This window comes from Dendrobates tinctorius, unplaced genomic scaffold (genome assembly GCF_039654945.1).
Source record: "Dendrobates tinctorius isolate UK_male_01 unplaced genomic scaffold, ASM3965494v1 ptg000003l, whole genome shotgun sequence".
NCBI lineage: Eukaryota > Metazoa > Chordata > Amphibia > Anura > Dendrobatidae > Dendrobates > Dendrobates tinctorius.
In genome coordinates, this window is record NW_027361671.1 from 87713842 (window position 1) to 87728608 (window position 14767).

Sequence of the window (14767 nt, forward strand, 5' to 3'; positions counted from 1 at the left end):
CAAGACCTACGGTCTGGAAAAGGTTTGGAAGAGCCATCCTTTATTTCACCCTCAGAGGTGAAAACGGGCAGGGACCCCCAGGCAAGAACTAGTTTGGCTAGTCGGGAATCTGCGGTACAAGACGGTACATTAACGGAACAAAGATTGCCAGGAGAGCAAGGGACAGCACAGAGGAAAGATCTATGATCAGTAAGAATTACGGTGCTTGTGACTGAACTGAACTTGCTGAGTAAAATTGTTTTGATAAAAAAGGACTTGGACTTTGTCAATCAGCGTGTGATGATATCTGGAAAAGGGACCATGCAACCTGAGGAGAACTCCAATCTAAAAGTGAGTGACTTGCATTGCACACAAATCACACTACAAATGGGACATTGTAGTTTCTTTGCGGGGTGCCAGGGTGTGTCGGAACAGCAGCCCCTCGCCATGACTACCACCCTGGACACCTCACACATCGAGCACCCTAATTAGCGCATGGGAATAAAAAGTGTATTTTGCCCAATGGAGATAGAGATTTGTATTGTTAAGGTATGGGTTTGGATTCATCAAGACCTGAGTTGTTCATGCTGGTCTTGATGAGGGGGTGTGCTGGAGTTAGAATCTCCTGATTCATGAAGAAATGCACACCTCTTTATAAATCTGGAGTGTCTGACGAGTGGCGTGCGCCTCCGTACGGCTCACCACAGCTTGTCATGAATTAGACAGGCTGTGGCGTCATCCTGGCCATTTTGTTGGAGCTTGAAGAAGACGCCAAAAATTCTCAAAATGCAGACGCAACTCCGAGTTCAAAGTTTTTACGCAAGAAGTTTGGCGTGAAAGCTTTATTGAATCAGGCCCATCATTTTTTTAGTCCCTATGTTAATATGTGTCTAGTTTAAATTACATTTTTTGTGATAGACTCATTTTGAGAAAATTCCATAATACTGAAAGCAATGTTCAGTACATATAATCATCAACCTCTCACCTGCATTGATTCAAGCAGAAAGATTGACTGGAAGTGCTTGAAATTCAAGGCCAATATTAGTCAGTGATAACAAGAATATCTGCATGATATATCCTAGTCAACAGTAAGTATCTGACGATGCTTCAGATAATAGAAGGTGCACACAAATCCAGCACCATTCATGGATTATCAACTAATACAAAACAGAAAGTCAGGCCAATATATGCTTTAAAGGACAAAATGCTTCCTTTTTTCTGAACCTGATGGCATTTTGTTCTTGCTATACCACTGAACAGTTTGTAACTAAAGTACAAAATCGACTCCTAGCAACACTCCTATCATCTTTGTGCAGCAACTGTGTTCAAACCAGCTGAAAACCACAGGGTGGACATATTAGTTTTGATGTCATGAACTATGATAGAACTGGGAATCCTTTTGTCATTTTGTCGAGTTTTATATAAAAAAAATATTTGTCAGCTACAAAGCTAAATGCCCTAAATTTGACATTGGAAGATAGTATTTTATTTTGGAGAATTAAATGGTGCAAAAAAATGTCAAAACCTATAAAATGCCCCATCTGAAGCCTTTGCCTGATCAGATCAGGTATTTTCTTCCCATCTTTTTGCTGATGCAGAAAATATTGAATACACAGTCTAAATTTGAACACTGATGACACCCCACACTGCAGAGTGTTCCGACACACTCTGACATTGGGCAATCAGTGCTAGATTGTGTAGAGACACTACATTTACAACGTCCAGTTGGCAATTTATTCTTACATTTCTAGTAGGAATTACAGGGAAACTGCACTATGCAAAGTTATAATAAAAAATATATACCAAATTGTTATTTCATAGGAGATAAATAAAGCAAACATGTTAAAACATCAATTTTATCCCCTTAACCCCAGCAGGTTTATTTTGGTTTTGCGTTACCGCTTTTTTGCTCCCCTTCTTCCCAGAGCCATAACTTTTTTATTTCTCCATCAGTATGGCCATATAAGGGCTTGTTTTTTGTGGGACGAGTTATACTTTTGAATGACACCATTGGTTTTACCATGTCATGTACTAGAAAATGGGAAAGAAATTCCAAGTACAGTTCAATTGCAAAAAAAGTGCAATCCGACACTTCTTTTTTGTTTGGCTTTTTCACTAGGTTCACTAAATACTAAAACTGACCTGCCAGTATGATTCTCCAGGTCATTACAAGTTCATAGACACCAAACATGTCTAGGTTCTTTTTTATCTAAGTGGTGAAAAAAAATTCAGAAATTTGTTTAAAAAAATAAAAAAATTGCGCCATTTTCGGATGCCCGTAGCGTCTCCATTCTTTGTGATCTCGGGTTGGGTGCGGGCTTATTTTTTTGTGCGCCAAGCTGACGTTTTTAGTTATACCATTTTGGTGCAAATACGTTCTTTTGATCACCCGTTGTTGCATTTTAATGCAAAGTCGCGGTGACAAAAAACACGTAATTCTTGCTTTTTGCCTTTTTTTCTCGCTCTGCCATTTAGCGATCAGGTTAATCCTTTTTTTATTGATAGATCGGGCGAATCTGAACACTGCGATACCAAATTTTTATATTTTTATTTTTAGTATTTTATTTTGAATGGGGCGAAACTTATTGAACTTTTACATTTTTTTATTTTTTTATATCTTTAAACACATTTATTTTTACTTTTGGCATGCGTCAATAGTTTCCATAGGAGACTAGAAGCTACCATAGCCTGATCGGCTCTGCTACAAAGAAGCGATACTCAGATCTGCTGTATATAGCAGATTTACTCACTTGCTATGAGCAACGGCCACTGGGTAGCGCTCACAGTAAACCGGCACTGACAACCATAGAGGTCTCCAGGAGACCTCCGGTTGTCATGCCAACACACCGGTGACGCGCTTTGACCAGCGTTTGACAGTGGCATTTAACTGGTTAATAGCCATGGGTGGATCACGATTCCACCTGCGGTTATTGCGGGTACATGTCAGCTGTTCAAATCAGCTGACATGGCCCGGGAAAGATGTGGGCTCACTTCCAGAGCCCAGATCAAAGGGAGGGAGTCCGACATCAGTGTAAATGTACACTCCATGTCGGAAAGGGGTTAAAGGCAATCTGTCCAATTTGTTACCAGGTTTTTGTTACTCCATCTCAGAGCAGCATTTTATAGAGACCCTGATTCCAGGGATGTGCCACTTACTGGTCTACATGCTGTCATATTAATAAATTCATTGTTTTCTCTGCTGCAGATCAGATAGTTCTTTCTGTGTACACTGTGCATAGGCAGGACGCTTAGAATTAGTGGTGTGGTTGGGATAATACTGAGATTATGAATATTCTTGACTACATGGCAGCAGGTTTATTAGTCTTCCAGTGATAATTTCCTGTTGATTAAACAGCGATATTATGAAAACTACAGCAAGTAGTCCAGTAAGTGACGCATAGCTGGAATCAGGGTCTAAAAACATTTTGTGAGACAACGTTACGTACATTCAGATAGCGGTTCTTCATCCTCTTCTTTGCCGGGGGTATGGAGGGAACTATTGACTGTAGACTCCATGTCATCTCCACCTTCTTGAGGTACATCTGTGGATGTCGTACCTCCAGTTACCATATCATCAGAGCTCGGAAGAAGGGAGGACACACTACTTATGGTTGGTGTGTGCGCTGATGAAAACCCACTATAACGTGAAATGCTGAGGAAGGACAGTTTTTGGGCACGTAAGTGGCTGCGGAGAACTTTTGGATTCTGCTTTTTAGTCTATAAATAGAGAGATAGAGCAAAATTATTATACAACTGCTCATAAAAATGATAGTTACAAGAACACAACACCTCTGAGAAAAGTCAGCTAACTGTTGAGGGTTGGGCTCCCTAAAGAAGTCATACCAAAAAATGACCTGTTTTTACCCTTATTTTATTCCTGTTGCTTCCCTGACCATTCAGTTTTTTATTTTATTGAAATCCGCCACATGATTCTAGATGTATGGGCATCTTTATTTAGTACTAATTTTTATGGTCTTTACCAAGAGGGTGTTTCTCCCAAGAAAATTATGTGGAGTAGCCTAAAAACATGCCCCAAAAAATGTTTTGAGCCACGCCCAACTTGTAAAGACCATAAAAATTTGTACCAAATGAAAAAGCCCATATCTCTGGAACTGTATGGTGGGTTTAAAAAACACTAAGGGGAGTAGCAGGAACAAAATAAGGGCAAAAACTGGCCAATTTTCACTTTGTGACAGGTCCTTTTTAAAGCCCCTAGTGACTATAGTGACCAGGAGAGGCAACAGCGACCACACATTTCCTCAGCAGTGACCTGAGTGTCATGAAAGAGGATCAACTTTATGTAACCTCCTGAATTTGCCAGATAAGGGAACTCCTGGAAAGAAGGACCACATAAGTGAATTAAAAAGAATCACATCTGTGCTATGGACATTTTTCAGACTACTACAAAGATTTATAATGACTCGTCAAGAAAATTTTTTTATCTATAATTTTCTCCAAAATCATCAAGGGATGCAAATATTATAATGATTTCCCACTGCAATCTCTCTGTTGGATCTAGGACAGGAGAGGCAATATTATGAAAACAGTGCCGCATGCTGATAAATGACAAATACCATAATAAAGTTAGACCCCAATGGGGTGAGTAGGGCACCATTGGTGGCTCTTGTTACTAGTCAGGCACTCTGTCTTTTTCTATCTTCTGTAATTAGGTGGATACAACCTAATAGTGTTTTTGGAATAACAGCTGATATCTAAAGGGTAATGTTTCTCCTTGTGAAGACTGACAAGCCAGGCCTGGCATGTCAGCGTGAGGAGACTTTTACGCCATGCATGCTGCTCTGGGAAATTAAAGACGCAAATTGCCTCTTCAGAGACGAAGAAGGATAGAACGCTATAGCACCACCTGTTGGAAGTAGCAATCCTAAAAGTCACTATTGACCCTTTAACGAGCCATACCATATGAGTTAGGATGAAAGCCTAACCAAAATTTCAATTTTCATTCACGGTGTTTCGGGGCATTCATTGCCCCTCATTAGTGCAAAGTATGAGATTTGATTTGGGTAGGTGAGAAGCTTAAAACTGGGATCTAAGTAAGGCCGGGGTCACACTAACCGACGTAAATTACGGTCCGTAGTTTACAGGCGTAATACGGATGAATGACCCCTAAATAGTGATCTGTATGTCATCCGTAAGCAAGGTGTGGTCACGTATTTTGCGCATGTAAGCATCCGTATGTAATTCGTATGCCATCCGTATGCTGAGATTTTCTCGCCGGCTTGCAAAATGGACATATAATGGAGCCCTATGACAGGTTTTATAACACAAACGAAAGAATAGATATAGACACATAGAATGCATATATATATATATATATATATATATATATATATATATATATATATATATACACATACATACATGTCATTGAGACACATATATATATATATATATATATATTTATATTTCACAGAGTTCTTCATAGCGGAATAGCCGCTAATTCAATTGCTGGCTTTTGTCAAATCATTCCCCAACCCGACATGAAATGACACATGGTTTTGTATGTCTTTCATTAGTAATTAGATGAGGGTTGATGTGTAAAATTTGGGAGGTGTAGGTGTTAATTTAAGGGGTTAATTCGTTGTAAAAAAATGTGTGGGCTCCCGCGGTAATTTGTCAATGCAGGAGCCCACACATTTTTTAACACCGAATTAACCCCTTAAATTAACACCTACACCTCCCAAATTTTAAACATCAACCCTCATCTAATTACTAATTAAAGACATACAGAAAAAACCATGAAATGAAATGGTTTACTGTATGTAAACCATGTGTCATTTCATGTCGGGTTGGGGAATGATTTGACAAAAGACGGAAATTGAATTAGCGGCTATTCTGCTATGAAGAACTCTGTGAAATATAAATATATATATATACATACACATATATATATATATTATATGTGTCTTAATGACATATATATATATATATATGTATTCTATGTGTATATATCTATTCTTTCGTTTGTGTTATAAAACCTGTCAGTGTGATTTTACTGTATCGCGCACTGAATTGCCGGTTTTTCTAAAGGACACTGGGTGCGTATTTCTCGCAAGTCACACATCTGGTCCGTGTGTAATGCGTATTTTTTGCGCACCCATGGACTTGCATTGGCGTACTAGGGGCGTAGCACGCTGACAATCGCAGCATGCTGCGATTGGCACGGACCGTAGAATACGCCCGAGAAATATACGGCTGTTGGGAGCTACCCCATAGAGAATCATTGGTCCGTATGTAATGCGTGCTTTTAATGCCTCTCACTCGTCCGTATTCCTAACCAGTGTGACCCCGGCCTAAGGAGTAATGTTTCACCTTGTGGTGAGTGACAGGCCAGGCCTGGCATCTGTTGAAAATAAAGTTTTTCTTTTATTCCTGTACTAAAAAAAGGAACTTTGCTTTATGTTTATGCAGTTGATTACACAGAATTTGAAACAGATAAGCTAATACTCATGTTGTCTTGCGCTAGAAGTATGACCTCGCTATAAACAGTATCCCATATAATAATAAGTAATAATAATCCTGAGTAGATGCTCTTTAGCATACTTTATTACACTACTAATACCACAGCTGCCCTCTAGTTGTCACACATGTTGTTGCCTCATGCAAAAAATAACAAACATCCAAAACATGAATTACTGTACTCAGTGTCAATTTTGTAGTAATGGCTACTAGCAATAACAGGGAAAGTCCTTTTAAAATCCCTTATCTTTATGGTAATAAAGTAAATAAATAATAAATAAAAGAAATAATGGTAATAACTGTTTCTGTAATGTACAAGCCTTCAGTTGCAGGTGCCTCAGAAACTAATCACTAGTATACTGCCGCTATACTACTGTGTACAGCAATTCATTAGGATTTCTATTCATTTCACAATAAAGCACACTGATTTTTCTTTTTACTCACTAGGTTGCTTTAGAAATAACCAGCCGCCATTACAAATGGCAGATCTTCACTTATTGAGCTGGCTGATTCTTAGAAGAAGAATGGTTGTTTGAAGCGTGGTTCTATCTACAGTATGTATGCCATCCATTCACCCACATAAACGTGGCAATAAAAGCATGCAATCATATGGTTCATGTAAATAAGTATCACTAAGCCATCCATGTTGTCAGTTTATAAACTGGATGTAGCTGTGGATGATTTATTTCAAATATCATCCATGTGCCGTCGAAATTTTCAACACAGAAATTGTAGATTTTTAAAAAGTTCGCAGGATGCCAAATTTTGTTGCGGATTTTTATTTTTTTGGAATGTCTCCACATACATGCTAGTTTCATACGAGTGTTTAAAAATTTGTCCGATTTTTATAAAAAATAAATAGACAATATTTTGTCTATTTATATCCCACAGTTGTTTTTTTTTTTTTTTTACCATGTTCACTGAATGCTAAAACTGACCTGCCATTGTGATTCCCCAGGTCATTACGAGTTCATAGACACCAAATATGTCTATCACTCACCCTCTGTGAGTCAGAACACAAAGCTGCTATGGCGGCCTTATCATTGACAGCCCGGTAATACTACATTACTTCTGCAGCGGTCACTAAGGAACTACCTTGTAGTAAGGTCACATACTTAGGGTCCTGTTTCACTTAGCGACGCACCAGCGATCCCGACAACGATACGACCTGGTAAGGATCGCTGGGACGTCGCTAAATGATCGCTAGTAAGCCGCCAAACAGGCAGATCTCTTCAGCGATTCAGCAACGATCCAGCGATCAAACACAGCGATGTGCGCTGGCCAGCGGGACGCTGACGACAAAAAAATGGCCCAGGACATTCGAGCACGAACAGCGATATCCAGCAGGGGCCTGGTCGCTGCCGCAAGTCACATGTAGCGAGATCGCAGGCGAGTTCACTGTTGCGTCACAAAATCGGTGACGCATCAGCGATCTCGCTATGTGAGACGGAGCATTTAAGGTCCGAAATATCTCATCTTTGAGATTAGAACTTAGAATTGAAACGAAGTTTGGACGCTGATAGCACACACTGTACGTTGCTGTAGAACCAGATGATAAATTCCTTTTTTATGTCCCACTGCGTTACCGTTACTGCATACAGCGTATATATCAGTTTTTTAAGCCTGCGCTCTCCATCTCCATCTCCATATACTTCTCACAATAAAAGAAAGTTAAGTAGCTGAAATATTTAGCCCTCTATTTGTGGAGATTACTTTTATTTACCTCAGTAAAACACAGCAAAATATTTCTGGCAGAAAAATGATCATTTACCTTCCCCAGCATGATAAACTGCTCCCACTTCATCTCCATGTCCTTCTCTCTATTGATTCTTTTTAATGAAGTTTTACAGCCACCAGGATTTCTGGTTTAAAGAAATACAGAATGGTAAAAGTGACATTACTGGCTTGATATTTAATTTCTTTATTGAACACATAGGTGACTGCTACAATAAAGGAGTCCAAGATCCAGGTCGTCAATTCAAAATTAATCCCAAGACCCCCACCATTTACCATACAAGGGGTCTTCTTATGTGGCCAACAGATAATTGCACTTCCTCGGGCATCAAGGCCGGGCTACGTATGCTACTTCTTCAGCCCCTAGAGATCTGACCCTCTAGAGATCCTACACTGTATACATGAAAATATCTCTATATGATATATTTCATCTGATACACAGGACATCTGGATTCTCTGGTTGCACTTTATTGGTATTTTATTCTTAATTTTGATTTGTCCCATGCTTGCACTAATCACATTGGGATCTATTGACATGAATTATGTATTGTCACGCTGGTGGGTGTGGACCCACTACGCAGAGCGGACCGGGGAGAGCCTGGAGGGATGTAACTAACCAATCATCTGGTTCTTGACTAGAGCCCCTGAAGGTGTGGTTAGGCTTGAGACTCAGGTGCTCGCCAGGTACCACTCCAGGACAGACACCGGAAATGCAGCAGCTGATCCCAAGGGGACAGGGATGAAGGTACGGACACGGAGTAGCCGGTCGGGAAGGAACAGGATGACGTCCAGGACGGATATTGTAGCAGGCTCAGACGGAGAAGAATCAGGACCAGAAGACTGGCTCTGGATTCAAGTAGAACCAAATGGCAGGAACAGACAGGACGGACTCAGCATAGGTACAAGTTCAGACAGGATGGTAAGCAGGTGCAAGTACTGGTTCAGACTAGGCGGTTCAAGAAGGCAGAACTGGTTCAGGTTCTGGTTAATGGGACAGGTATGGGAACAGGGACCTGACAACGGACTTGGCAGCTTGCAGACTAACTAAATGGTAATGTTGCTCAGGCACCTTCCATCAGGTAGCAGTGCCTTAAGTACTAGGTGCCTGCCAGCCATTTGCTGGGGACACATCACAGGTGCATGACAGCTGTTTCTTTAAGAGACATTGAGCGTGTGTGAGCCCTAAGCATGCTGCGAGTAGACCTGTGTGGCGTGTGCAGGCCCTGGGACACAGGAGCCACGTTGAGACCAGGAACAGAGGAAGCGGCTGGGCAGCCGTGGCAGTGATTATGTCGGTGCCCCCTGCCAGAGGGGAGGGGGAAGCAGGGTGCAGGAACGCCAGACTTAGGCCGGTTTCACATTTGCGTTAAAGGCCGCAGCGTCGGCCTGCGCACGGCCACAGCTAAGCCCCGCCCCAGCCGTGCCTCCGACAGTAGCTCCGCCTCCGGGCGCATGACGCTGCATGCGTCATGCGTCCCCTATCTTTATCACTGAGGACGCAGGCCGTGCGTACATATATTTTGGTTATTGTACTTGATACATGTTTGATGTATGACGCATAATCTGTCATGATTTCCCTTTATGTCCAGAGTGAGTGGGAGGTTTGTGACCATATGTATGCAATTTGCACACTTGCAGTCACCTGCTGACTAATCTCACTAGTCTCCATTCTCTTCTATTGAGAGAAGCCAGATGAGACTAGAAGGTACAAGATCATAAGTATACAAATCACATACAGTGCTCAGCATAAAAATGTACACCCATTTTTAAAAAGTAAGATTTTAATTAATTTCTCACTGAACACAATAACAATTTCCAAAATTTTGACAAGGCTGAATTTCCTAGAAGAGTTTTTAACTCACAACATGAAAGTTATGTTAATTAATCAATATCTTCAGTTTTACTCAAAACTGGAAGATAGATGTTGCAATATGTCGCCAACTTGTTCATTCCATGCCTAGAAGAAGTCTTGGTGCTGTCCCTAAAAATCATGGATGTCATACAAAGTACTAGATGTATTTTTTGATGTGGGGTGTATCCAGTTTTGCATCAACAAATTTGAGTAAAACTGAACCAGGGATTGAAGCTTGAGGAAGATAATTTGCATATTCCAGGTGCCTTATGGGAAAAGCGAAGACTCCCTAAGCAAGAGGATCGTTGGATACAGCCGTGATCAGCTGCTTGGAAAGCATCGCCGAAACAAGGATTGAAGCTTGAGGAAGATAATTTGCATATTCCAGGTGCCTTCGGGAAAAGCGAAGAGTCTCCCTAAGCAAGAGGATCGTTGGATATAGCCGGGACCAGCTGCTTGGAAAGCATCGCCGAACCGCGCGCCGTAATTTTTGCCTCTAGGACATTATTGCAAGAAAGCGTGCCTGATTGAGTAGATTACACAATAAGGAAGACACGCAGCAAGTCAGCAGGATCTAGGAGCAACATGGCAGATGTGACAACCTACATGGTGAGCTGCAACATATGCTACATGTTCACAGATCGACCAGAAAAAGAATCCAGCTTCACCTGCCAGAAGTGTAGATTAGTGGCCCTTTTAGAAGAAAAGGTGTGGGGTCTGGAAAAAAGAATTGCAACTTTGGAACTCATCAAAGAAAATGAAGACTTCCTAGACAGAACAGAAGCATCTCTACTGGTCACAGAAGGTGAAGAAAGTGTCAGAGAACCTCCAAAAGCAGACGAGTGGAAGCATGTGACCAAAAGAAGCAAGAACACCATAGAGACATCACCAACCACACAACTGACAAACCGATACCAAGGCCTTGCGGAGGATGACGATGGTTCACCTAAGGATGAGGCACAACCAGCAAGCAAAGAAGAAAAGGGCACATAGCAACACCCAGAAGTGACAACAAAAAGTACAGCCAAGAAGCGAAGAAGAGTGGTAGTGGTGGGAGACTCACTACTGAGAGGCAAAGAAGCAGCCATCTGCAGACCGGATATAACCGCAAGAGAAATATGCTGCCTCCCAGCTGCGAAGATCAAGGATGTGACCGATAGGATACCAAAGCTCATCAGTTCCAAGGACGTCCACCCATTTCTTCTGATACATGTTGGCACCAATGACACAGCAAGGAAGGACCTACCGACAATCTGCAAGGACTATGAAGAGTTGGGGAAGTAAAGGAACTGGATGCACAGGTAGTTTTTTCTCCTATCCTTCCAGTAGACGGGCATGGCACCAGGAGATGGAACAGGATCCTTGATGCGAAAAACTGGCTTAGATGATGGTGCAGACAACAAGGATTTGGATTCCTGGACCATGGTGTGAATTACCTGTACGATGGACTCCTCGCCAGAGACGGACTACACCTCAACAAACCTGGGAAACACACAATCGCCAGAAGACTCGCTACACTCATCAGGAGAGAGTTAAACTAGAAGAGGGGATGGGAAGAAAAACGTTAGACACGAACATGAAACCAGATATTATACTGATGAATGACATGAGGTGTGGAAAAGAAGATCCAAGACAACATACTTAGAAGGGAGGTAAGAAAATTTCTAAAACAATCAACAGGGAGGAGATTGGAACAAAGCAAAATTCTCTAAAATGCATGCTCGCGAACGCCAGAAGCCTGACAAACAAGATGGAAGAACTAGAAGCAGAAATATCTACAGGTAACTATGACATAGTGGGAATAACTGAGACATGGTTAGATGAAAGCTATGACTGTTAACTTACAGGGTTACAGTCAGTTTAGAAAGGATCGCAAAAATCGGAGTGGAGGAGGGGTTTGTCTTTATGTAAAGTCTTGTCTAAAGTCCACTTTAATGGAAGATATTAGCAAAGGGAATGAGGATGTCGAGTCCATATGGGTCAAAATACATGGAGGGAAAATTAGTAACAAAATTCTCTTTGGGGTCTGTTACAAACCCCGAAATATAACAGAAATCATGGAAAGTTTACTACTAAGGCAGATAGATGAAGCTGCAACCCATAATGAGGTCCTTGTTATTGGGGACTTTACCCGGATATTAACTGGGAAACAGAGACCTACAAAACCCATAAAGGCAACAGGTTTCTGCTAATAGTCAAGAATAATTATCTTTCACAATTGGTGCAGAATCCAACCAGAGGAGCAGCACTTATAGACCTAATACTATCTAACAGACCTGACAGAATAACAAATCTGCAGGTTGTTGGGCATCTAGGAAATAGCGACCACAATATTGTACAGCTTCACTTGTCTTTCGCTAGGGGGACATGTCAGAGAGTCACAAGAACACTGAACTTTAGGAAGGCAAAGTTTGACCAGCTTAGAGATGCCCTTAATCTGGTTGACTGGGACAATGTCCTCAGAAATAAGAATACAGAAAATAAATGGGAAATGTTTAAGAACATCCTTAATAGGCACTGTAAGGGTTTATACCTTGTGGGAATAAAAGGACAAGAAATAGGAAAAACCCAATATGGCTAAACAAAAAAGTAAGAGGGGCAATTAACAGTAAAAAGAAAGCATTTAAACTACTAAAGCAGGATGGCACCGTTGAAGCTCTAAAAAACTATAAGGAGAAAAATTCTTTATCTAAAAATATAATTAAAGCTGCCAAAAAGGAAACAGAGAAGCACATTGCTAAGGAGAGTAAAACTAATCCCAAGCTGTTCTTCAACTATATCAATAGTAAAAGAATCAAAAGTGAAAGTGTAGGCCCATTAAAAAATTGTGAGGAAAGTATGGTTATAGATGATGAGGAAAAAGCTAATATATTAAACACCTTCTTCTCCACGGTATTCACGGTGGAAAATGAAATGCTAGGTGAAATGCCGAGAGACAACGAAAACCCTATATTAAGGGTCACCAATCTAACCCAAGAAGAGGTGCAAAACCGGCTAAATAAGATTAAAATAGATAGATCTCCGGGTCCGGATGGTATACACCCACGAGTACTAAGAGAACTAAGTAATGTAATAGACAAACCATTATTTCTTATATTTAGAGACTCTATAGTGACGGGGTCTGTTCCACAGGACTGGCGCATAGCAAATGTGGTACCAATATTCAAAGAGGGCTCTAAAAGTGAACCTGGAAATTATAGGCCAGTAAGTCTAACCTCTATTGTTGGTAAAATATTTGAAGGGATTCTGGGGGATGGTATTCTGGATTATCTCAATGAGAATAACTGTTTAACGGCATATCAGCATGGGTTTATGAGGAATCACTCCTGTCAAACCAATCTAATCAGTTTTTATGAAGAGGTAAGCTATAGACTGGACCAAGGTGACTCATTGGATGTGGTATATCTTGATTTTTCCAAAGCATTTGATACCGTGCCACACAAGAGGTTGGTACACAAAATGAGAATGCTGGGTCTGGGGGAAAATGTGTGTAAATGGCTTAGTGATAGAAAGCAGAGGGTGGTTATAAATGGTATATTGTCTAACTGAGTCGCTGTGACCAGTGGGGTACCGCAGGGGTCGGTGTTGGGACCTATTGTCTTCCACATATTTATTAACGATCTGGTAGAAGGTTTGCACAGTAAAATATCGATATTTGCAGATGATAGAAAACTAGGTAAAGCAGTCAATACAAGAGAAGATAGTATTCTGCTACAGATGGATCTGGATAAGTTGGGAACTTGGGCCGAAAGGTGGCAGATGCAGTTTAACAATGATAAATGTAAGATTATACACATGGGAAGAAGGAATCAATATCACCATTACACACTGAACGGTAAACCACTGGGTAAATCTGACTTGGAGAAGGACTTGGGGATCCTAGTTAATGATAAACTTACCTGGAGCAGCCAGTGCCAGGCAGTGGCTGCCAAGGCAAACAGGATCATGGGGTGCATTAAAAGAGGTCTGGATACACATGATGAGAGCATTATACTGCCTCTGTACAAATCCCTGGTTAGACCTCACATGGAGTACTGTGCACAGTTTTGGGCACCGGTGCTCAGGAAGAATATAATGGAACTAGAGCGGGTACAAAGGAGGGCAACAAAATTAATAAAGGGGATGGGGGAACTACAATACCCAGAGAGATTAGCAAAATTAGGATTATTTAGTCAAGAAAAAAGACGACTGAGGGGCGATCTAATAACCATGTATAAGTTTATAAAGAGACAATACAAATATCTCTCCAAGGATCTGTTTATACCAAGGAAGGTGACAGTCACAAGGGGGAATTCTCTGCGTCTGGAGGAGAAAAGGTTTTTCCACCAACATAGAAGAGGATTCTTTACTGTTAGGGCAGTGAGAATCTGGAATTCCCTGCCTGAGGAGGTGGTGATGGCGAACTCAGTCGAAGGGTTCAAGAGAGGCCTGGATGTCTTCCTGGAGCGTAACAATATTGTATCTTACAGTTATTGTTAGGTTCTTTAGAAGGATGTAGATCTGGGGATTTATTCTGACAGAATTTTATAGGCTGAACTTGATGGACTAATGTCTTTTTTCGGCCTTACTAACTATGTTACTATGAAGATTTCGTACTGAAAGTTATATTATTACCTTACTTTACTGTTATGGGATAAAAAATGTTCTATGAAACTCAGTCTTGTCAAAATTTTGCAAATTCTTCTTGTATTCATTGAGATATTGATTAAAGTCTTACTTTTCAAA

At 40.9% G+C, this 14767-nt stretch overlaps 1 protein-coding gene across 2 annotated transcripts in view; it reads right to left on the bottom strand.

Moving 5' to 3' along the window:
* Nucleotides 1-14767, bottom strand: part of CCDC60 (coiled-coil domain containing 60) — a 290651-nt gene that overhangs the window by 78273 nt on the left and 197611 nt on the right. For both annotated transcript variants that reach the window (XM_073559162.1, XM_073559232.1), the window contains exons 7-8: nt 8228-8318; nt 3426-3696 (exon numbers count right to left, since the gene is read on the bottom strand). In XM_073559162.1, coding sequence (XP_073415263.1) covers nt 3426-3696; nt 8228-8318 — 362 coding nt within the window. The remainder of the gene's footprint in view (nt 1-3425; nt 3697-8227; nt 8319-14767) is intronic.